Raw genomic sequence first — 23,797 nt, 5'->3', positions numbered from 1 at the left:
CATGTGCCTGTCCATGTGCTGTCCCTCTCGGGCTTCCCACCGCGGATCTACTTTCTCGGGGCAGGCACTTGCATGTGCTGTCCATGTGCCATCTTCTTGTTCATGCCATTCCGAGAATGGTTTTGCAGCCCCAAAGTCTTGGGCTAAAATGGGGTATTCTTAGGGGTTTTTAGGGGTCTCTTTGGCCATGAGAACAACTCCAACCAAGGTGCCATAGCATACACCCAACATGGGTTTGTAAACCCCATGATCGATTAGGTTTTCTTCCATTAAAATACATATGGAAAGAAAACCCATAGGTTTGGGTATTGGGGTTTTGAAAGGGTCTTTAATTTATGTTATTTAACACCCCTCAAACCCACACATCTACGGTCTTCCATGAGGGTTGGTAAAACCCATAAATGGAGGTAAATCCCCAACTTAGGGTTCATAAATGGAGAAGGGTGAATGGGTTTAAGGTAGGGTTAGGTGCTTCATAGTTAAACATCAAGGATTTGCCATTATGGCTCTTCTAATTGAGTAGATGGAGCACTCAAGGTGTGCTCAACCAATTCAAACCCTAGGTAATAGAATTAGGGAAAGAGAGATGGAGAGAGAGAGAGAGAGAGAGAGAGAGAGAGAGAGAGAGAGAAAGAGACTCACCAAGGGTTGATGATGATAGCTTGTGCTCCACCATACTTCTCCCTTCTCCTTCCTTCTTCCTCTTCTTCTTTCTTCTTCTTTCTCTTCTTCTTCTTTCTTCTTCTCTTCTTCTTCTTTCTTTTTCTCCTCTCCTCTCCACGATTTAGGATTGAAATGTGAGGTGAATAGTAGTTTTGGGTCTTTAATAACCCATCTAGGCATTAGGTCTTGTTTGGTTAGTCTCAAGTCCTTAGGTCCATTTGTTTAGGAGCTTGTTTGGTTAGGTATAAGCCCAAGGTCTAGTTTAAGTCATTGGGCCATTGGATCCACTTGGGCCCATGGCCCATGGCCCATGTCCTAAGTTCTAGTTACAATTAGAAAAAGACTAAGCTCCTAAGCCCAAGCCCATTCCAGTTCTTATGCTTATTAATGGTCATGCATAGGCATGAATTATTCGGATAGTGACTTACTCCCAATCATCGTTAAGTGGATAAGGGCGATTCAGGTGCGGGCCCCGGGATCCCTATCATAAGGGAATTCCAAGAATATGCTTTCGTGGACGCGATTTTCCCCCTTCTCTCGACGGTGGATCTTTCCTCGAGGACTTCCCCTGTTTCGCGGTCGACAATCTCGTGTGATGGCTTGAGTATTATGACCCACGATTCACGAGCGTACTCCACTCTTGGTTCTACACAAAAGGTTTAAACCAGACCGGTGGTCGATCGCGTTTCAAACCGGGTTTTGGGCACGGATTTAACATCCTCCCCACCTTATAAGAATTTCGTCCTCGAAATTGAGGCGTACCTAGGTATCTGCATAGGTGAGGATACTTCGACCGCACTTCACCTTCTCATTAACGAGATGCCCCTTTAATCAATGAGATTGCTCCACCGAACTTTATCAAAAGTTACAGATTCGATTGTGAGGATTGCTGTCCTTATAATCAAAGTTCTCTTCGAGTAGCTCTTCATGTGTCAATCCATGACAAGCTGATGTGGCTTTTTAGTCTTGACAATATCAATGTAGGGGTGTACTTTCTCACATCATTACGTAAAATACATTAACACACTTGCCCTCTTTGTCGAGCGAATTACTCCCTTAGTTGGCGGTACTCGCAAGAAAACATAATCGGCATAGCTCTTCCATTTAGATTAAGCCGCCATGATTCGGTCCCTTATCAAATCTACTTTTCCACAAGTGGCTTGTATCAATTCAGACCCTAATATTCTTTGCTAATCAACTTCCTCCCAATATAGTGGTGTTCGGAAATTTCTATTGTACTTGTGCTTTGAACGGTGTCATACCTATAGTAGTTTGGTAGCCGTTGTTGTAAACAAACACACGAGTGAGATGTGCTCATCCCGACTACCCTTCATATCAATGACACAAGCCCCGAGCACGTCCTCTAGGGTCCGAATAGTCCGCTCCGACTTACCATTAGTTTGTGGAGGGAGAACCGTACTAAAATTCAGCGGTGTACCCATAGCCTTCAAAAACCGCCACAGGGACTTCAATGCAAACTCGGGATCACGATTAGAAATGATATCCATCTCCATGTAAGTGAGTCACATTTTCCATGTATAGCTTATTCAACTTGTCCATTGGATAGATCTCCTTTATTAGGATAAATGTGCTAACTTGCTAAGTCGGTCAACAATGACCCAAACAAGATCAATACATTTAGCTATACCGGGCAATTTAGTGACAAAATCCATAATGATGTATTTCCACTCTCGTTCGGGAATAGGAAGTGATTACAATAGTCCATATGGTCGTTGCCTCTCCATGCCACCTTAACTCGCTCACCATTGGGTACACATAACCTATCCCTGAACCGAAGGACGTTATTTTCGGACAAGGTAAAATCGATTCCTCCCGCATCTCTTCCCGAATGTCATCTATCAATTTCGTAACTCCACATTGGTATGTTGGGCTTCCTTAATCTTCTCCGCCAATGAGGGTTGTCTTGTCGAGCGGCAAATAACATAGTAGCATCATCAATTAACACTTCCAGCCCCATTCTTCTCGGCTTCCTCTATAAGCCTCTCATTGATCTGTTAGAGTGGCAAGGAAGGGTTTGTGATTTCCTACTAAGTGCATCTGCCACCACACTGGCTTTGCTTAAATGGTATTGGATAGTGCCGGATAGAGGGGTTAAAACTATGCTCAACTTCCGCTCCGGGATGCTTAGTTATTTAGCTTAAACTAAGTTGTATGGATTTGTCCTCTAACGCTTTCCACCTTACATAATGGTATAAATCAATTCCGGTTTAGTTAATATAAAGTCCAGTGTATATAAGGACCAGTGAAAATCAAACTACGAGCTTATACTTCTAGGAATAGAGAGATGCAACTATTTCCATATACTTCGTCCGATGTCTGACTCCTAAATTTTGGGTTGAATGACACAAGGCTGTACTACTTTGCTTACCTGGCTTTTCCTATGAGGACTTTCACTTCCGATCCTCCAATACCTAACTCGCTTTAGAATGAATTGGAATATTGATGGAATCCCTACTGTTCACTCCCAATAACGGAGGGGACATTCAGGGACCCATTACTCCACTCATATCTATTGTTGAGCAAGGTTTTGTCGAATCATTCGATTCCAATTCCTTTTTGTTCTTGATCGCACTTGGCTACACTAACACCCGATATAATACTGTTCATCAACTTAAATTGCTAGATCTATCATTCTCTTTCAACTACATGATATAATCCATACCTCCTAGCATCCGTCCTAAATTATCCTTTCTAGATATCCATCGGTTCGTGGGTGTATAGACATATCGAGATTTAACTACGTGCCTATATATATATTGTTTTTCACCGTCCCTTCGAATCTAGACACAATTGGGTTTCCTATTGGACAAGGTCCCAAGCGTACTGGCCCATACACCAAGCCAATCCCGGCATTCCGGTAGATTTACCAACAAGTCCTAAAAATGGCTCTCTGAGAGAGACATGTAGGGCCATAGGCTTACCCAAGGGTACTTAGGACCAATACTCAAAATTTCTAGGTGGTTCCCAAAGAAAGCCCGGCCGAGTCACTCGAGGATACGAGAAAAATGAAAGATAATTTCTCCCTAATCATTAGCCTACGTAATGAGTCTCAGGAGAGTCTCTCACCGATAGCTAGCTTTTTATGGTTAGGCTAATCCCAATTATCATTATATTTTACATCATTGTTCATGACTTTACCCTCATAAACCTTAGTATATATCTTCTTCCTCTTTTTTTTTTTTTTTTTTTTTTTTTTTTTTGTAACTCCTAGGGTTTAGTATGTAGTTTCTCATCTTTTCTTCATTTCTAAACTGGTTTATGTTCTATGGAAGTCCCATACCTTTATTTGTATTATTAAAGCATTGTTCTATCAAAGAAATTTATATATTCTCCCTTGTTCTCTCGATTCTTGTTTGTGGATAAGGTTTTAATATTTAACCCTAATTTAGAGTAAATCGGTCGTGTGAACACCGAGTTAGTCCATAAGGTAGAGCATCGCGCTCGATACCAAGTTGTCACACCCCCATCCCCGAACCACGGGAATGCAACTAGAGCGTACCAATACGCTCTCTAACCACCGAATCACCGATGCGTACCCAAGACTTACTCATTCACAACGACAGGATAATAGGTAAAAAAAAAAGGATTAATATTAATAACATCGAGTTAGCGGAAGCTAGGTGATAGCATATAAAATATCATCTATTCAAGTTTACCCCTTCAAGTACAATTCGTTCTAATCAGGACCTATGTATTACCTACTATATAAATAATACATCTATCATGAAAGGAATCAAAAGAATACACCTATAATTCAAAATGAATAATCAAGTGCATCAAAAGATGGCCACCGCCATAAGTCACTTCCCGCCATAGGAACACACATCGCGAAACACTCTGGTCCATGCTCCACGATCTCTGGAGCCCACCAATCAACGTAACCAGCCTCGGGAGTCTCGTACTGTGCCACTCGCTCGAATGTACCGCATCAACTAAAAATATGTTTCCTCGAGGAGTGAGCTCCAAGCGAGCCCAATGAGTGGCTAAGCCACACAAACATACACAATAATAATAATGAATGGGGTTGATGCAAACCATACATGATGGACGGATACCAAGGTGTCCCATACCACCAAGGTAGACCGTACATCACATACAATTACAATCATGCTACATGAATGAATGATGATGTATAGTTTTATTGTTATCCACCTAACACACAACTAAGTCGGGTATAGTACTATAGCAACACCTTAGGTAGCATCCCCGACATCGGTACCATAAACGGATGGTATACCGGCGATGACAAACCCGAGTCGCTGGAAGCTCTTGCTGCCGGTCTCCACCAAGAGATATACGCAAACCCCGAGTCAAATCCCGTCCCGGCGTTCGGCCCAAAATACGGTTGGCGCCCGAACTTCCCGGGTGGGTATACCCGAATAACGGTCGGAACCCACGGATTTGACCGACCACCTAACCCCTGCCGGTAAGGGTCATAGTCTTGGGTAAACATTTATCCTAGCCAAGATTCACCTATTGTATGAGTGAGGTACGCATGTGCATAGGCCGAGGCCGAGTCCATAGATACCGAAATACGGTCGGCCGACTATCCTCTCGCCCCTCTAGCCCATACGTACGTATACAAGTACGAGATGTGAATACCGAAGGCAGTCGGTCGGTCACCATCCCGTTTCCACCTAATGCAATGGACAACTCTAATGCAATTTCAAGTACGGCAATCTCAAGCCCAAGACCCACCGGCACTTGGATCCCGCTCCAAGCCCTAAGTCTACATGCCATGAGTGAGTCCATATTATGGAATCCTCGGTCCAGCACTAACCGCACCGAGTCCCATAACTAAATCCAACACCATTCGCACCATAGTGCGAAAATAAATAATAATATCGCAAGACAAGAATGTAAAGTCCTATCAACATCTAAACATTTATATCGTCCTATATCTTACTAATAATTATATATTATAGCACACATGCATGAATGACATTCGCAAGACACGACACACAAACATTCCATAAATTAAGACGTTTGCTTAACTCACTCACCGATTCTCGGTCAATCGTCGACGGAGCTCTTCAAATCGGCGTTCGATGCCAGTACACCTTGTCCCACGTACTAATACGCTCCCGAGCCGGTCACCAACCTAAAGAGAGTGTACAACGTGGGGAGAGATTAGTGCCTTAGGGCTAGAAGAGTTGGGCCCCATAAGTTATCAAACAAGGCTAAAATAGGGGACCGGCACATACGAGAAGGCTATATCATGTGCTGTCCATGTGCTCGTCCATGTGCCTGTCCCTCTCGGACTTTCCCACCGGAGATCTAGGTTCTCAAGGATCGCACTTGTATGTGCTGTCCATGTGCTCGTCCCTCTCGGACTCTCCCACCGCAGATCTTTCTCGTGGACGGCACTTGCATGTGCCTGTCCATGTGCTGTCCATGTGCCTGTCCCTCTCGGGCTTCCCACGGCGATCTACTTTCTCGTGGACAGCACTTGCATGTGCCTCGTCCATGTGCCGTCTTGTTGCTTCATGCCATTCCGAGAATGGTTTTGCAGCCCCAAAGTCTTGGGCTAAAATGGGGTATTCTTAGGGGTTTTAGGGGTCTCTTTGGCCATGAGAACAACTCCAACCAAGGTGCCATAGCATACACCCAACATGGGTTTGTAAACCCCATGATCGATTAGGTTTTCTTCCATTAAAATACATATGGAAAGAAAACCCATAGGTTTGGGTATTGGGGTTTTGAAAGGGTCTTTAATTTATGTTATTTAACACCCCTCAAACCCACACATCTACGGTCTTCCATGAGGGTTGGTAAAACCCATAAATGGAGGTAAATCCCCAACTTAGGGTTCATAAATGGAGAAGGGTGAATGGGTTTAAGGTAGGGTTAGGTGCTTCATAGTTAAACATCAAGGATTTGCCATTAATGGCTCTTCTAATTGAGTAGATGGAGCACTCAAGGTGTGCTCAACCAATTCAAACCCTAGGTAATAGAATTAGGGAAAGAGAGATGGAGAGAGAGAGAGAGAGAGAGAGAGAGAGAGAGAGAGAGAGAGAAGAGACTCACCAAGGGTTGATGATGATAGCTTGTGCTCCACCATACTTCTCCCTTCTCCTTCCTTCTTCCTCTTCTTCTTTCTTCTTCTTTCTTCTTCTTCTTTCTTCTTCTCTTTCTTCTTCTTTCTTTTTCTCCTCTCCTCTCCACGATTTAGGATTGAAATGTGAGGTGAATAGTAGTTTTGGGTCTTTAATAACCCATCTAGGCATTAGGTCTTGTTTGGTTAGTCTCAAGTCCTTAGGTCCATTTGTTTAGGAGCTTGTTTGGTTAGGTATAAGCCCAAGGTCTAGTTTAAGTCATTGGGCCATTGGATCCACTTGGGCCCATGGCCCATGGCCCATGTCCTAAGTTCTAGTTACAATTAGAAAAAGACTAAGCTCCTAAGCCCAAGCCCATTCCAGGTTCTTATGCTTATTAATGGTCATGCATAGGCATGAATTATTCGGATAGTGACTTACTCCCAATCATCGTTAAGTGGATAAGGGCGATTCAGGTGCGGGCCCGCGGATCCCTATCATAAGGGAATTCCAAGAATATGCTTTCGTGGACGATTTTCCCCCTTTCTCTCGACGGTGGATCTTTCCTCGAGGACTTCCCCTGTTCGCGGTCGACAATCTCGTGTGATGGCTTGAGTATTATGACCCACGCTTCACGAGCGTACTCCACTCTTGGTTCTACACAAAAGGTTTAAACCAGGACCGGTGGTGGATCGCGTTTCAAACCGGGTTTTGGGCACGGATTTAACACTCCCTCTATACTGGCCAGTAAACATGTCTCCCTTATGTTATCATCCAGCATATGGCAAATGCGGAGGCTAATCCTTGCTGCAAGAACACCATGCCCTATGGTAGGCTACTCACCCTGATCTTTCTCCATTGGAATAGACCTCAACGATGAACCCAAAGAAACAACCTCTGAAGGGCCATTTGGGTTTAATGCGTTGCAGCGAATGGGCATATATTATGATTTATATAGCTCCGGGGAGCCGGTCAACTATGGAGAGCGTGGAGGGGTCCGAGGGATTGAGGATGACAATGTAGAGGTAGTGGGGTCTAGACAGCACACCATAAGGGCTTTCAGTGCGGGGAATGCAGGTGCAAATGTTGTTCTCCTGGACATCAGGCGTATGAATCTGAGGATGATAGAGGGATTTGAAGAAGTCAAGGCACAGTTCTCTTCTTGTAATCAGCACCTCGAGAGGATAGAAAAAGAACTAAATGACATCAACACTTTCCTCTACTATGACGGAAGCGAGAGGACAGATGATTGTGATGGCATGGAGAGCTAGCCCAGTCACTCACTCTTAGAATCAAAATTGTTCAATCTAGACTTTTCTGTACTTGTCTCAGACTTGTTGGAACTCTTTTCCTTTTACTTTTCTCTATTTTCTTTTGCCCCCTTTTTTTTTTTTTTTTTTTTTTTGATCAATTAAACTTTAAAGGCTTTGGTGATGGTTTGAAGTGTATATTTTGGCTGAAAGAAATGTAATTACCTCCAAGGGAGGGGTTTGAACATATGGGCAGTTGAAATTTAACTCAATATATATACTTAGTTATTTCCTTTAATTTTTTGGATATCATGGATTATTATGGATTATTATGGATTATTATTGCAATGTTCATATAATGCTCCCTTAAGGGTACAACAATGCAACCTAACAGTTAACACTCAGACATGCATGTAGTTCAAGTCCTAAACTTCTTAATTGCCTATTATTTTCTAGGTTGTTCAATTGCACCCTAGCTAGTCTTCTCCCTATGTCTGCATACACTTATTTATGATCTTGAGACTTTTAATTAGAATCTAATTGTTGGGAGTAAATCAAGAGATTACGCCAGACTGTGGTTGGTGCAGAGCATCACGCTTTGATACCAAGTTGTCGCGCTCCCATCCCAATAAAAGATATATTACAAGAAAAAGGGATGACTAGGATGACAAGTGTCATCCTAATACTACCAGGATCACAGATACAATGTCCCGATCCATAGCCTACCCAATATCAAACATGATAGTGTCAAGGTACGTAAACCAATGGAATGATTCTATAATAAAGAGGTTGAATTCAGCGGAAGCGTAAATCATTTTTAAAATCGAATAATACAAGGTGTCTGCTCACTAATAATAACATATACTATAGCTACTATCTTCCGTAATCATCAAGTAAATTCTATCAATTTATACATGAAGTCCGTACATGACTAAAGATGATTACGAAAATAAAGATTTAAATCATGCCACAATGGCACCCAAGAAGACATCCAAGTCAAAGTCACTAGCTCCACTCGATTCGCATCAAAGGAGCTCATCAAGAGATTACCTACATAATCAACTAAAAAGAGGTTGCGCAATGGGGTTAGCTCCACAAGCTAGTGAGAGAGCAAAGGGGAATGCACATACATACAAACACATAATTTGAAACCAATCCATGATGCATGCACATGTTAGATTCATTTTTCACCTAGCACGTAAATTTAAGTCAGGTATATGCTACTATGATAACTCGGGAGACACTGTGGGTCACTTAATGGCCAACAGGCCTTGGTGGCATATCACCTCGTGGCCTACAGGCCTTGATGGCATATAGCCTCGTGGCCAATAGGCCTTGGTGGCATATCGCCTTGTGTCCTACAGGCCTTGGTGGCATATCACCTCTTAGCCAACAGGCCTTGGTGGCATTATCACCTCGTGGCCAACAGACTTTGGTGGCATATCGCCTCGTGGCCCACAGGCCTTGGTGGCATTATCGCCTCGTGGCCAACAGGCCTTGGTGGCATTATCGCCTGGTGGCCTATAGGCCTTAGTGGCATATCGCCTCGTGGCCAACAGGCCTTGGTGGCATATCGCCTCATGGCCTACAGGCCTTGGTGTTTAAACGAACTTGATCGATACTAGAGAAATATAGCTAGGAACTTCAAAATCTTCAAAAACATCAAAAAATCTTTGAGACATCATCCCCTACTGGTAAATCTTCTTCAGGTGCTCAAAGTTCCACGGTCAATCTATCTTCTTACTCCTCGAAGTTTTCAAGCTATACGTCCTTGGCCATATCTACTTTGAAACTATGTAGGGTCCTTCCCAGTTTGGGGACAGCTTTCCTTCCTTCCTGGGCTGTGACGATCGAGCCCTCCTTAGAACTAGGTCTCCTTAGTGGAACAGCCTCTCCTTGACCGTTGTATTATAGTATTTGGTTGTTCACTGCTGGTATGCCACGTTCTTAAGTAGTGCCTTCTCGTGAACCCCGTCCAAGAAATCCAAGTTTGCCCTGAGTCCATCATCATATGTGCGTTCGTTGAAGTGCAAGACTCTATGGGACGTGGCTAAGACTTCAACTGGTGCCAGGGCCTCGGTACCATATGCAAGCTGGAATGGGCTCTCTCCTATGGGGGGTCCTTACTGTTGTTCGGTATGCCCACAGGACACTAGGAAGCTCTTCAACCCACTTCCCTTTTGCTCCCTCTAACCTTTTCTTGATTCCCTCGAGCAGTGTTCTGTTTGTCACCCTCCATCTGACTATTGGCCTAAGGGTAAGCCACAGAGATAGGTCGATAGTCAATGTTGTATGACTGGCAGAAAGCCTTAAACTTGGGATTATTGAATTATTTCCTATTGTCTGTGGCGATGATCTTTGGCACCCCAAACCTGTAGATTACCTTATCTCAAACGAATTTCTCCATCTCTTTCTCCGTTATCTTTGTTTATAGCTCAACTTCGACCCACTTGGTGAAGTATTTGATGGCGACTACCAGGTACTTTCTGTTCCCGGACGCTGGGGTGAAGTCGCTAAGGATGTCCATACCCCACATGACGAAGGGTATGGGGTTAAGGATGGAGGTCAACTTGGTGGCCGGATGGTGTGGTACTGGGGTGAACAACTGACATTGCTAGCAGGCTCTGACATACTCTATGGCCTCTTCCTGCATCTGCGGCCAATAGAATCCTTAGCGGAGGACTTTGTAGGCTAGCGCTTGCCCACCCATGTGACTTCTGCATATTCCTTCGTGAACCTCCACCAAGGTGTATTTGGCTCCCTTGGGTCCTAGGCACCTGAGCAGTGGTGTTGTGACCGCCCTCTTGTATAGTACGCTATCGATGACAGTGTACTTCGCTGCCTGCATCCTTACTTTTCTAGCCTCAAACTTATCTTCTGGTAGTATGTCATTCTGTAGGTAATTGGCGATGGGGTCCATCCAGCTTGGCCCCTCCTCGATCTCGTTAACTTGTTTCTCCCAGTATGTTGGTTCATGAAGTATCTCGACTTACATGACACTAGCCAAGTTTCGAAACTCATCATTTGCTATCCTTGATAAGGCGTCTACTGCGACGTTCTCGATCCTCGGGACTCAAACCATTTGGAACTTCACAAACACCGCGATCAACTCTCGAGCATGCGTCAAGTATGCTACCATACATTCATCCTTCACCTCGTACTCCCCGTTCACCTGATTTACGATGAGTTGAGAGTCGCTTCAGATGGCTAGGTGAGTGACCTGGATGGCCTTGGCCACTCGCAGTTTGGTAAATAGTGCCTCGTACTCTGCCTCATTGTTAGAGGCCTGAAAGGTGAATCGGAGGGTGTACTAGATCCAAAAACCTTCGGGGCTGATGAGTCTGAACCCAGCCCCACTCCCTGCCGTGTTACTCAAACCATCCATGAACATCTCCCATGATCCTCGATTATGCTCCTCAGGTTCCGTTTCTTCTGGCTCGACCTCTGATAGGGTGCACTCGACGACAAAGTCCGCTAAGGCCTGACCTTTGATAGGCGTCCGAGGTTGGAACTTGATGTCACGCTCACTCAACTCTACAGCCTAGGTGATCAATCGCCTTGACACATTTGGTTTATGCAACACCTTCTTTAGTAGTAGGTCTGTGACCACCACGATTGCATGGGCCTAGAAATATGGCCTTAGCTTCCTTTCCGCAATCACGAGTGCATAGGCTACCTTCTCGATCCGGATGTACCTGGTCTCTGCATCGATCAACACATGACTGACGTAGTAGATAGGTCTCTATTGTTTACCTTCCTCCTTCAGTAATACTGCGCTTACTGCAACTGAGGTGGCAGCCAAGTAGAGTTGTAACTTCTCGGTAGGCTCTGGTCCTCCCAACAGTGGTGGACTTTCCAGGTACCTTTTCAATTCCTCGAAGGCTCTTTGGCACTCCTCCATCCACGTGAAGTCTTTAGGATTTCGGAGGTTCTTCAACATCTTGAAGAATGGTAGACACTTGTCCCCAGCCCGTGATACGAACCTTGATAGGACCACAATCCTTCCATTCAGCCTTTGTAACTCCCAGACCGTTCGGGGTGGTGCCATCTCCTTAATGGCCCTATTTTTGACGGATTGGCCTCTATCCCACGTACTGAGACCATGAAGTCAAGAAACTTCCCTGACGTCATGCCAAAGGCGCACTTGGCAGGGTTCAACCTCATTTGGTTCTTCCTCAGTACCCCAAACACTTCCTCCAGGTCAGCAAGGTGCTGCTCAGCCTTGATGCTTTTCATGAGCATGTCGTCTACGTACACCTCTATGTTGTGCCCGATCTATTCCTTGAACATTCTGTTGACCATTCTCTGATAGGTCGCCCCTGTGTTCTTTAGCCCAAACGACATAACTCGGTAATAGTAGTGCTCCTTGTTTGTCCGAAATGCTATGTAGGACTCATCTTCCTCATTCATGAGGATCTGGTTGTAGCTAGAGTACGCGTCCATAAAGCTCAACATCTCATGGCCTGCGGTGGCGTTGATCAACAAGTCAATCCTTCGCTGGGGGTATTCATCTTTTGGGCATGCCTTGTTCAGATCAGTGTAGTCGATGCACATCCTCCATTTTCCATTTGGTTTTGGTACCATCACCACATTAGCGAGCCAGGTTGGGAACTTCTCCTCTCTGATGAACCCTGAGCGGCTCAACTTCTTGACTTCCTCTTTGATTGTAGCCTGTTGGTCAAGGGCAAAATTACTCCGCTTTTATTATACTGGCTTCTTGGTTAGATCCACATGCAGTCTGTGTTCGGCTATATGTCGAGGTATGCCTGGCATGTCTGAGATCGACCATGTAAAGACATCTGAGTTCTCCTTGAGGAATCGCCCAAGCTTGTTTTTTTGTTCTTCGCCTAGGAGCGATCCAACCTGTACTACCTTGGTGGGGTCATCCTCGCTAAGAGAATAAGGGACGAGGTCCTCCATTGGCCTTCCTCTTTGTTCTGTTAGCTTGTCTCATTGGTCGCTGATGAGGTTCTCTACACATAGTGCCATCCCCCGAGTGTTTCCATTGTTCTTCTTGATGAACATCACGTAGCACTCCCTGGCTTTCTTTTGGTCTCCTCTGATCTTGCCTACATTCTCTGTTGGGAACTTCACCTTCAGGTGGATTGGTGAGACTATCCCCTTGAGAGCGATTAGGGATGGTCATCCTAGAATGCCGTTGAAGGATACTATGGACCTTAAAACCATGAAGTTAACCATGATCGTGATTTGCCGAGGGTACTCTCCGACAATGATGAGCAATTCCATTATTCCTCTGATAGAGGCGGTGGCGCTCGAGAACCCGTGGAGATGGGTTAGTTCTGGCTTGAGCTAGTCATCGCTGAACCTAAACTGCCTGTAGGCTTCCAATGAGAGCATGTCCACAGATGCTCCGGTGTCTACTAGCATCCTGTGCACAGCTCGATTAGCTATGTCCACCTGCACTACTAGGGCATCTTCATATGGCAGGCTCAATCCTTCTAGGTCAGTGTGCGAGAAGGAGATGACCGTTTCGGTCTTGGCTACTTTGCTCGGCATCTCTGCTACTCCCACGAACCTAGCATGGGCTTTGACCTTTCTTGTGAACTCCTACCCTGGTCCTCCCAATATGGTAAGGATCGGGGCTCCTTTGGAGTTGCTTGGTCGTGCTCCGTCTTTCCTTTCCTCCGGGTGGTCCCTCTCTTGACCCCGATCTATTATTCTTTCTTCGCGTCGTGGCTCCTCTCTCTCTTGGTCACGGTCTCTACCTCCCTGACCCGAACGGCCCTCTCGTCCTCCTCTCATAAATCTATTCAGGCTCCTCGCCTTTACAAGTTGTTCTATCTCCCTTTTCAATTGGATGCAGTCTTTCGTGTCATATCCTGTGTCCTTATGAAAGAGACAATACTTGTTTGGATTATGCTTCTCGGGTCTTGTAAGCATGGGTCGCAGCCAATTGAGCAAGCCACGGTCTTGGATCTGGATGAGGATCTGTGACCTTGTGGTGTTTAGGGGAGTGTAGTCGGGGCTTCCAGCTCCATCAGTCCTCTTTGGGTGGTGCTCAATCTTCTCTGGCTGGTGGTCACCTTTTTCCCATTGGCACTCAGTCCTCGATCTTTTATCCTCTTTATGATCATCCTATGTCGATCTCTTGTTGTCCTGAGGTTTGGCCTCGATCACCTTCTTTCAAGCTTGTAGTACCTCGGCCATGTTGGCAAACTCATTGCTCCGCTCCAGGAGCTCCTTCATCGTCTTAGTCTCATGTCGTGCTAGGTCCTTGATCAAGTCCAAGTCTCTGATGCCCCTAGCCAAGGTTGCATGCTGGGTCTGATCATCTAGGTCTCGGACCTCCAGGGACTCCTTCGTGAACCTAGTGACATATTGCCTAAGGGATTCCCCAGGGTTCTGTACCACGTTCAGCAAATTGAGACCGTGGTCTTCTTCTGCTTGACGCTGCTTTGGAAGCGGGTGACAAATTGCTCGCAGAGTTCTGCGAATGAACTAATTGATCGAGGCCTAAGCCTTAAGAACCATGAAGTGGTTGTACCCTTGAGGGAAGCTAGGAATGCTAGGCAGGAGATCACGTCGGATCCCCATATAGGGTCATCATCCTGTTGAAGTAGTTGATGTGGTTATTGGGATCCGTGGTACCGCTGTAGAGCTTGAAGGTAGGTAACCTAAATCTGGAGGGGAGAGATGCGCCCATAATTTCTGTCGAGAATGGATGTTGGTCTGGTATGGAGTGTGTTTCACCTTTCGACTGCTTCTTCAGCCCTTCCAACTTCTCGTCCAATTCTCGAAGTCTTTTATCTAGCTCCTCCTCACGTTAGTGTCTGTCACGTCTAGTTGCATGTTCACTGTGAACCCGCTCTCGACCTCTCCTCGATGTTGCCTCCCGCCATGAGTTTTGGCGTGATGGCGAATGGTCACGACATGATGAGCCTTGACATGAACGTGAGGGACTTTCTTCATGGTAGGTCTGACTCGGCCTTGGTGTACGAATTCCTCCTAGTCACCCTTGGAACACTGACCTTCTGATCGAACCATCCTGATTAGGTTCCACCAACTGGTGTGTCAGTGACACCCCACGTTCTGATCTGATCGGAAGATCCGCTGTTCTCCTGGGAAGATGTGAAGGATCTCTTTGATGGTGAGTTGAACTTGCGCTCCTTGCGAGTCTCTCTGATCTTTCACCCCCAAGGGGTGACCTCCTAGGGTTTTGCTTCTATCGAGGGATTGGCTCTGTCCTTGGTGGGGGCAACGCCCTCCTGGTGCGGGACGTCGCCCGCTACCTTAGATAGTCTCGAAAGAGTCTTTGGTCCTGAAGGATCTGTCTGTAAGTTATTGATCTGACCTACAGTTGCTGGTGCATTCGGGTCAGGTACTACCTCCACGGCTACTTCGTCATTAAGGCTGACTACGTCGACGTGCTCGCTCTTCGGGTTCTCCATCTCTGGGAGTTCATGATTATTGGATCTCCACCAAGAGCTCTCTAGTGGAGGTGACCCGTTCCTCTCCCTCGCAGCATTGGTGGAGGGAGCGGCCTTCTTACCTCGTGGTGCCATTGAATACTTGAGGAAGCGATCTAGTAGATATGTTGGCTAGTGTCGTTCCCACAAACAGCGCCAATCTGTTGCGTCAAGAAATCATCGGGTGGTCCTTCGGGTGTTGCAACCTGCAAAAGGACGTCAGGGACAAGGGAGAACCGGTGTGGTTCTGGCCTGGGACTCTCTGATACCTAAGTTAGATCTCTCTGAACAACAGATGAATTGTTGGAATTCAAGATGGGTTCATGGGGGGAGAATACCTGAGTATTTAGAGTGGAGTATGGCAGTGTGGAGAGTCCAAGTAGTTAGTGATAGGCCTCCTTGGTAGTAGAGTCCATCACGTAGTAGAGCACCTCCTCTTGGGAGGTTGAGTCTGGATAGGGAAGGTGTTCCCTCGCAGATAGACATGCGTGCTCCTCAAGTCATGAATAAGATCCATGAGGGTCGTGTACAAGCAAGGTGCATCTCCTTTGGGATAAGATATCCCTTCGCCGATAGGATGATGTAAATCCGGGTAGTGATGCCATTGCCAACTTGTGTAGTGACTAAGGGTGTCAAACGGTGCAGTTTTGGCTATTCGGTTCGGTTGCGGTGCGGTTTACATTTTGATAAGGTGAAATCAAAACCGAACCGGATAGGAATCAGCCAAAACCAGAATCGTTTTGCATACAGTCCGGTTTTCCCGGTTTCTATTCGGTTTTCGTTATCCGATTCACAACCGGTTTACATGCGGTTTGTGTAGTGTCATTTTGGGAAACAGTATTGAAGACAACCTTGGTTTTCAAGGCCTTTATATTCCCGTGTTTCCCCATCCCCCGGTGTCCCTCACTCATCATATTTCCTATGCCTATGTGAAAAAAATAAAAAACTTCCCATCTTCACCCATCCTTTTCCTTTCCTATTCTTTGTTTTTCCATTTTTTTTTTCTTCTCCACTCTCACATGATGAACAAACTATTTCTTCTATTAAAAAGTAGGATTTGTTAATCCATTTTAACATCATCTATAATTTTCAATTCATACTTGAACAAATATAATATATAGTTAACCCATGACATTTTACTTATTTTATGTTTCATGTTGATGCAATAATTATATTTATTAAATTAATTAAATCAATTGATGCTTGGTTTAGTATTAAAGTAAGAGGTATCGATTTCTATTCGATTTTTCCGGTTTCTTATTCGATTTAGAATAGCGATTTTGCGATGAAAATCAAAATCGAACCAGGAAGAGAACCTATAAAATCAAAACCGGATCATTTTTCTACGATGCAGTTCGGTTCGATCGTAAACGGTCGGTTCCGGTTCCGATATTCATTTTTGTTTCCATTTTGATATCCTTAGTAGTGACCTTGGTCCTTAAGTGACCTACTGGGTCTCTTCCTCTTAAGTCTGGCGGATGAGTCTTGATGTAGCCGAGTCTGGGTCGTCTTCTCTTCATGCTATGCCACGTGGCGGATTGGGGTTGGCCCCAAGTATTTGTGGTTTATCAGTTTCCCATGGTTAACTATGGTTAACCATGGAGATGATTCCATGTTTACCTAACAGGGTGTTAGGTTAAATGGCATTTAATTTAACGCGCTTTATTAGTTCTGAAGCTTTTGACGGATTGGTCAAGTAGCTAACACTATGTCCATGATCCTATCTAATATGAGCTTTGTAAACTCGATTCAGCTCCATTTGTTTGCATATAAAATATGTGGAAAAGAAAAAAAAAAATCTTTGTATAGTGTTGTTTATATATATATATATATATATATGTATAGAGAGAGAGAGAGAGAGAGAGAGATATGTCAGTTGGATTAAGTTACTTAAAAATACACATTTTCGGATTAATTTTATTCCTTGAACAACCGCTAGTTCAGTTGATTGGAGGCATTGCCAGTGGAGTGTATCTTATGCCAAAAAAGGCACCTTCCTCTCCTTCCTCTCCTCCCCCCCCCCCCCCTCTCTTAGTTGTAGATTGTGGGTTTGTCTTAGCCTTCCCCTTACCTTGTAGTTGGGCTATGGGCCCTTGAATAGGATAGACCAAAATAAAAAACGAATTTAAAATTATCCACCAACTTTGTACACGTATAAATACCATGCATATCATATGACGTCAACCATTCATAAACTGTGTATTGCATTTTAATCATGTTGAATTCTCTATTACATTGTGAGCATTGACCATATCTATATTATGTAGACGGAAAAACCTGGTGAAGGTTCTTATGAGGCCCATTTGGATAAATTTAATCGAATGATCCAAATATCTGCCGTTCTGCAGATCCAATGGGATCCAAATTGTGGATGACTAAGCAAAATCCCTCCTATTCTCATCCTAAAAAAAAAATTATCCAAATTATCGATGACTAAGCAAAATCCCTCCTATTCTCATCCTAAAAAAAAAATTAGTCTAAATGAAGTTTACTAAATGACAAATAAAATTGAATTTGAATATAAAATTTGACATTTGATTAATGCATAAAAGGGGAAGTGTTTCTATGTGGTTTGTGTGATTACACTTTCATCAAAAAAACAAAAAAAAAGGGAGAGGGGGGGGGGGGGGAGGAGGGGGATGGGGGGGAAGTGTTTCCTGTAAAGATCGTGGTTAATGTATGTATGCTTGGCCAATAGGTGTGCACACAAAAGCATCAATAAGAGTGTCATTCGATATTTCCTGGCAGTGGGGTGGTTATTTCGCCCCCTAATATGTAGGAATAAGCACCATGATCGCTCACAGAAACCATTTTCCCGTCATAAAATGTATAGCCAGCCAATGGGTCACTTGGACAAAACCAATTTTCCACATGGCTCAAATGGTAACCATTGAGAATTGAGATAACCTTATCTGGACGGATTGTGCATATGAAATATTTATGAAAAAAAAATGGTAAAAATTTTCATGCATGACCGTGTATGTGCTTAAATTGACATAAATGCCCAAGTCTTATATTTTAATTTTGTAGTTGGAGGAAGGGGTAAAAGTATAATATTTTCATGAAAACAGCCTTATATGCTATTATGATCTTTATTAATAGAGTATCATTTCAATTTTAAATCGGTACAGACTGAAAAGAATTTAATGTAGCTGTAAATGTCCCATAGTGCTGGAAATAGATCTAGGGCCATGAATGACATTTCTTCTTTGTAATCCAATGCACCATCTCATGTGAGTCCAAGGTTTAGAGTATTGGAATAACTAGACAAGAGACTTTCATCAATTTGAGTACATATCCAAGTTTGATACATTAACTAACCTCCCCCCCTCTCCCTCCTAAAACCTACATTTTTTCGTGAAATCTCCTTCAATCTTTGATCTCAAAAACAAAATCATAGTTACATTTAATGGCCGTATCAACATGTATCGATCGTAACGGTTGTAACGGGCCATATTGGTTTGTATCAAATCACATTGACTGATACATACTGATACTCTCACAAAACCCTTTAACATACGTATCGTAAGTATTGTTATGTATCAATCTATATTGTATCGTATTTATCTGTATTAATTAATAGATACAATATGATATCGATTGAAACATATTATTTTCTAAAACAATACATATTGATATTAATCGATACTAATACATATCAACCGATACGATACACTATAGACCGATGCTTTAAATCATGTGAGTCTGTCCATATCTCTAAAGAGCTGCATCCCATCTTCTTAAGCGCATCTTGCATAGTCAAAATCCATGAAAGCAATTAATAAAAAAAAATAATTAAATAATAATAATTTTTTTGATGAAAGTGTAGTCACACAAACCACACACCAATCCTAAAAGTCAATTGAACAACATGCCTACAAAAGTTTGAATACCAATATCAACGGATCTTTATCCCCCGAGGTTCGTTGATCGGTACGGTTGTGAGGTTCCTTTCATAGGGAGCTTAAATAACTATTCTACCTCTTGATCGAACACACTACCCGGGTGAGATCCACCACCCTTTTATTAGAGGCACTAGGGAACCGTATCGATCTGGAAATCGCAGATGATAAAAATTCCAATACCAATACACACTTATAAATCTTTTTTTTTTTTTTTTTGGGTAGAAATACACACGTATAAATCATGCATTGCCAATGTTTGTATTTTCGGCAGAGGTGACACCCCAAAGTTGGGGCCCGCCCACGAGATGAAAGCGTACCAATCTATCAGCGTGGAGTGTGGACCAAGTCACAATCGGGATTTGAATACCATAATCAACTCTGCCAACTGTGGCCGTGGATAAGAAGCCCTTCCACCTCCAAACACCTAGTAGGTTCTTAAAAAGCATACGCATGAACTGATAAGCATGGCATTTGCTGCATTTTGACCAAACTACCTTTAACCCACAAGGACTTCCCTTTTTTTAGGATAAGTAGGACAAGAATAAAGTAAGACTCTGTTTGGATGCCTAAAAAGAAAAGAAATCCGTATGGATTCAATGGTGGAGCTATGCAGGAGGGGTTGCTATGAGAGAACTGTGTATGGACAATCAATGGTTTTACGTGGTTCACTCCTAAGTTGGGAAGCTACATCCATGGCCGAGCAACAGAACAAGTTTTCACTGTCTTTAAAAATGTTACAAACTCTCTACATCAGTCCTCCCAGAGAAATAACAATATATAGAGAAACCCTAACCCAAAAAGTATAAAAATACCCCTAGAACCTAAAAAAAGACCAACTAATCAGGGTCGGACCAAAACTAAACACATATCAAAAAACATATCGTTTCGAAGGTCTTGACGAGCTCTACACAACTCACAACCTTTGGCAGTGATGCATCCCCTTTTTAGGCCATCTGAGACCATTTTGAGGCCGAAACGACCCTCAAAAGTTCCATTAGACCACTTTCTGGACCGAAATCAGGCTCCACCAATTACAAAGAGTGCATTGCTGGGAGAGTGATGGAGAGAGAGAGAGGGGATGGGGATGGAGTGAGAGTGGGGATTGGAGAGTGGGTAGGGGAGAGAGTTTAAACAAATGATCAGAATTTTTTTTTCTTTTATATCTATTTCTCGACATCCAATCACAGCCTAAGAAACAGGTGTACGTACAATAGTCATTGTCCCAGAGAAAGCCTCATCAAGTGTGTGAGAGAGAGAAAGAGAAGTAGTGGCTAACATATGACACCATCCAATTGCAAGGAGAAAGGACTAATACAGACCATGAAGGAGGGAGGGAGGGACAGGTATGTGTTGTTCTTTCTTAAAGCCATAGTAATTGGAAAGGGCAGAGGACAGAAGTCAGGAGGGACCCCATATCAAGCAGCATGTGGGCAATGGCAGAAGGCAAAAGAAAGCAACGATCAAATAAGCGAGTGGTCAAGCATCGAAGGGCCCTCTTCCCCTTCTCCTCCAGCCGACATCCTCCCCCATCACCCAACAGCCTCCTCCTCCCCCTCCTCGACCTCGTACTCAAAGCCCAACCTCTTCTCTCTCCACTCTTTCCTATTACTCTGTTCTCTCTCTGTTAGGTGGAACGCGGATACTACTACCCCCTCCTCTACACCAACATCACCTACTGAGCTAATAAGTAACAACAAGAATGACTGTATGGAGGGGGCAATATTAACAGTCACAATCCACAGAACTTTTGACCCCATCCTCAAATAGCAATTTACAGCTCCTTTGCTTCCTCTTTCCTCTCTTGTAATCTTTTGTTGGAGTGGTAGAGTCAGAACATTATTTCCAAAACTCAAACCAAACCAACAGTCCCTTTGTTGCAGACTCCTGAGAGACAAACTGAACTCCAAACTAGAGACAAACTTAACTCTAAACTACTATTAGCCTATTATAATTTATTAATTAAAAACCCATCAACACCACCAAAAAGATAAACAGAAAAATAAGAGAAATGGATGAATAAATTTAAATTAATTAAAAACCCATCAACACCACCAAAAAGATAAACAGAAAAATAAGAGAAATGGATGAATAAATTTGTTGATATTCAAATAATATTCCACCAATCAAGACCAAGATTACAGTTTAGAGAGAAAAAATATACTGGTTTTACATACATCAGAGCCTCTTTCGATGGCAAAGCACCAACCAAGCTCAATCAAAATTTCAGATGGGGGCTCAAAAACTCTTCCGAAGCAGAATGCATACATAAATTGAAATAATGCAAACAAGTATCTAGTATATTGTCCCATTCCAATGTGGCCCTGCATTGCACATTGGAGTGGGTTAGAATACCCAGTTATACAGCAACAAATGAACATCAAATAGGTAAGTATATTAAGCTCATTCAACTCTAAGAAACAGGTTTCTCCCAACTCCATGGATTGCCTGCTTCCCTGGATCCATGATGACTAATTGGCCCACAAGAATAGATTGAGTTCAATCGTTGTGAAGCCAGAGGCTTTTTATCCACCTGTGGACGCTCATAGAAGAAATTCACCCTCTTCCTCCCTCGACCATTCTTCCACCCATGATCCGTTTGGTAGTCAGCTCCTTGAAACCTTGATGTCTTATACCTTGACATGTACTGGCTTGCATTATCTCTCTTCCATGTTCCCCCCCAATTTTCATTGCCCCTGCGTTCTGGATTCTCCCAGTTATAGTTATTGTTATTGTTCTCCCACTGGTTGCTTTCCCATGAGTTAGCCCCATAGTCTCCCCATGTGTTGTTACTCTCCAATGTATTGTTTCCCCAGGCACATTCACCCTCCCAAGGATTGTTGGCACTATTGGCATTTTTTCCACAATCTTGAAATCCTGGTCTCAACGAGTCTTCAACGGGTTTAACTTGATCCTCCTCTGCATCACCCCATCCAGTGCATGGAACTGGCTGATTTAAGAAGAAAAGAGAATCACCAATGAGCCTAGACTTCACCTCTTTGTCTTCTTCATCCGGAGGAACCAGTTCTCGCTCTAAATCCAACAACAACTCCGGATCAATATCAGAGTTCCAGTCGATTTTATCGATGTAAATATCTGGGTCTGGCAGTGAAATGTCACAAGGAAGACCATTGATCTGTGCCCAAAACCGGTTCTTCGCATTGTGGAATGCCTCTTCACCAGCAGAATCATTCCACTGAAGCACATTCTCAAAGTATGACATCAACTTCTTGGCTTCCAAGAGTTTTCCCCATGGGATTGAACCAACCAAGGTACAAAATTTCTTCTCCCATGCGGGTACACTAGGCTGCCAAAACCCTGAGGATACAGAAAAACAGATTAAACCCATTGAACAATCCCACTATGCCTCGATCAAAACATTGAAACAGAGAGAAATCTATAACACTAGAACAGAAATGGATTCCTAACATAGGATTGAATACCACAGTGATTCAAAGAATAGAAGTTACAAATTTCAAACCTCTTTTGAGGAAAAAAAAAATTATAAATCAGAAAGCTTTTCTCTTTTTACCCCAAGGAGGAGAGGGTGCGTAGAGATTTGAACGGAGCCAATTTACAGTTAAGGTAAAGACAATGCTCAAGCAACAAAATCCACTATCCTTACAGAAAAAAGATAATCTAAAAAAAAATATTTTTTGGAACACAATAAATCCTCATTCAGTGAAACAGATTTGCTTCCCAATAAGCAGCAAAGATTTTCTTAGAAAGAAAGGAGACCTCTGTGTTCAGAAAACGCACAGAATATAATTAAAAAAAAAAAGAGAGAAAAGCAGGAACTCAACATTTATTAAAAAAAAAAAACAGACTATTAACAGACACAGAGAGTTCTCCAGAACCCAACAAAACTCCAAACCCTAGCAGAGTTCCTTATACCCAGTTTCAGAAATATCCAGAAAAAAATAATAAATACAACATTTTTAAACGAAGAAACCTGAACACAAAACGCCCCCGATCTTCCCCGATTAAAACAATAACTCCACTAACATAAACACTGCTACCACTTCACCAAGAACACAAATCGAAAGAGAAAAAACAAAACCCGAACCCAGATATCACAGTAAGATCATCAAAAGAAAACCATCAAGAAGAACCCATCCATGAAATAATTTTGAGCAGCCAGGCAAGAAAACGTACCAGAAGGCGGTTTTCTGCTCTGCGATCTGGTGGGTGTCCTCGGTGCTTCTTGATGATAATGTTCACCAACTGCTGGGCGTCTTCTCCTATCATCCATAGTTCCGATTTTCGGGAAAAAAAAAAGACCCAGAATAAAATGTTTCCCACAGATCAACAAGAGAAACACAAGAATCCCAACCGTTTTGGAACGGAAATCAAAAATTTTCTGTAGGTTTAGGTTTGCTCCGAGATTGAACAAACAAACTTAGTTTAGATCGATCGAATTTAGAGAGATTTAGGAATTTGAGATAAATCAGGAAAAGCAGAGTAACGACGGTTTTAGAAAGAGTCGCGTTGGTTCATTC

The 23,797-nt window shown here is 43.3% G+C and overlaps 1 protein-coding gene across 1 annotated transcript; it reads right to left on the bottom strand.

The window, feature by feature from the left end:
- Positions 1 to 21,387: 21,387 nt before the first annotated feature.
- Positions 21,388 to 23,797, bottom strand: LOC122641510. Its single transcript, XM_043834766.1, has 2 exons — positions 23,454 to 23,797; positions 21,388 to 22,616 (listed from the first exon to the last, which is right to left on the bottom strand). The coding sequence occupies exons 1-2, from the start codon at positions 23,548 to 23,550 to the stop codon at positions 21,712 to 21,714; spliced, it is 1,002 nt and encodes a 333-aa protein (XP_043690701.1). The 5' UTR covers positions 23,551 to 23,797; the 3' UTR covers positions 21,388 to 21,711.

Source organism: Telopea speciosissima, chromosome 10 (genome assembly GCF_018873765.1).
Source record: "Telopea speciosissima isolate NSW1024214 ecotype Mountain lineage chromosome 10, Tspe_v1, whole genome shotgun sequence".
Lineage (NCBI taxonomy): Eukaryota > Viridiplantae > Streptophyta > Magnoliopsida > Proteales > Proteaceae > Telopea > Telopea speciosissima.
This window is presented reverse-complemented; position numbering and strand designations above follow the sequence as displayed.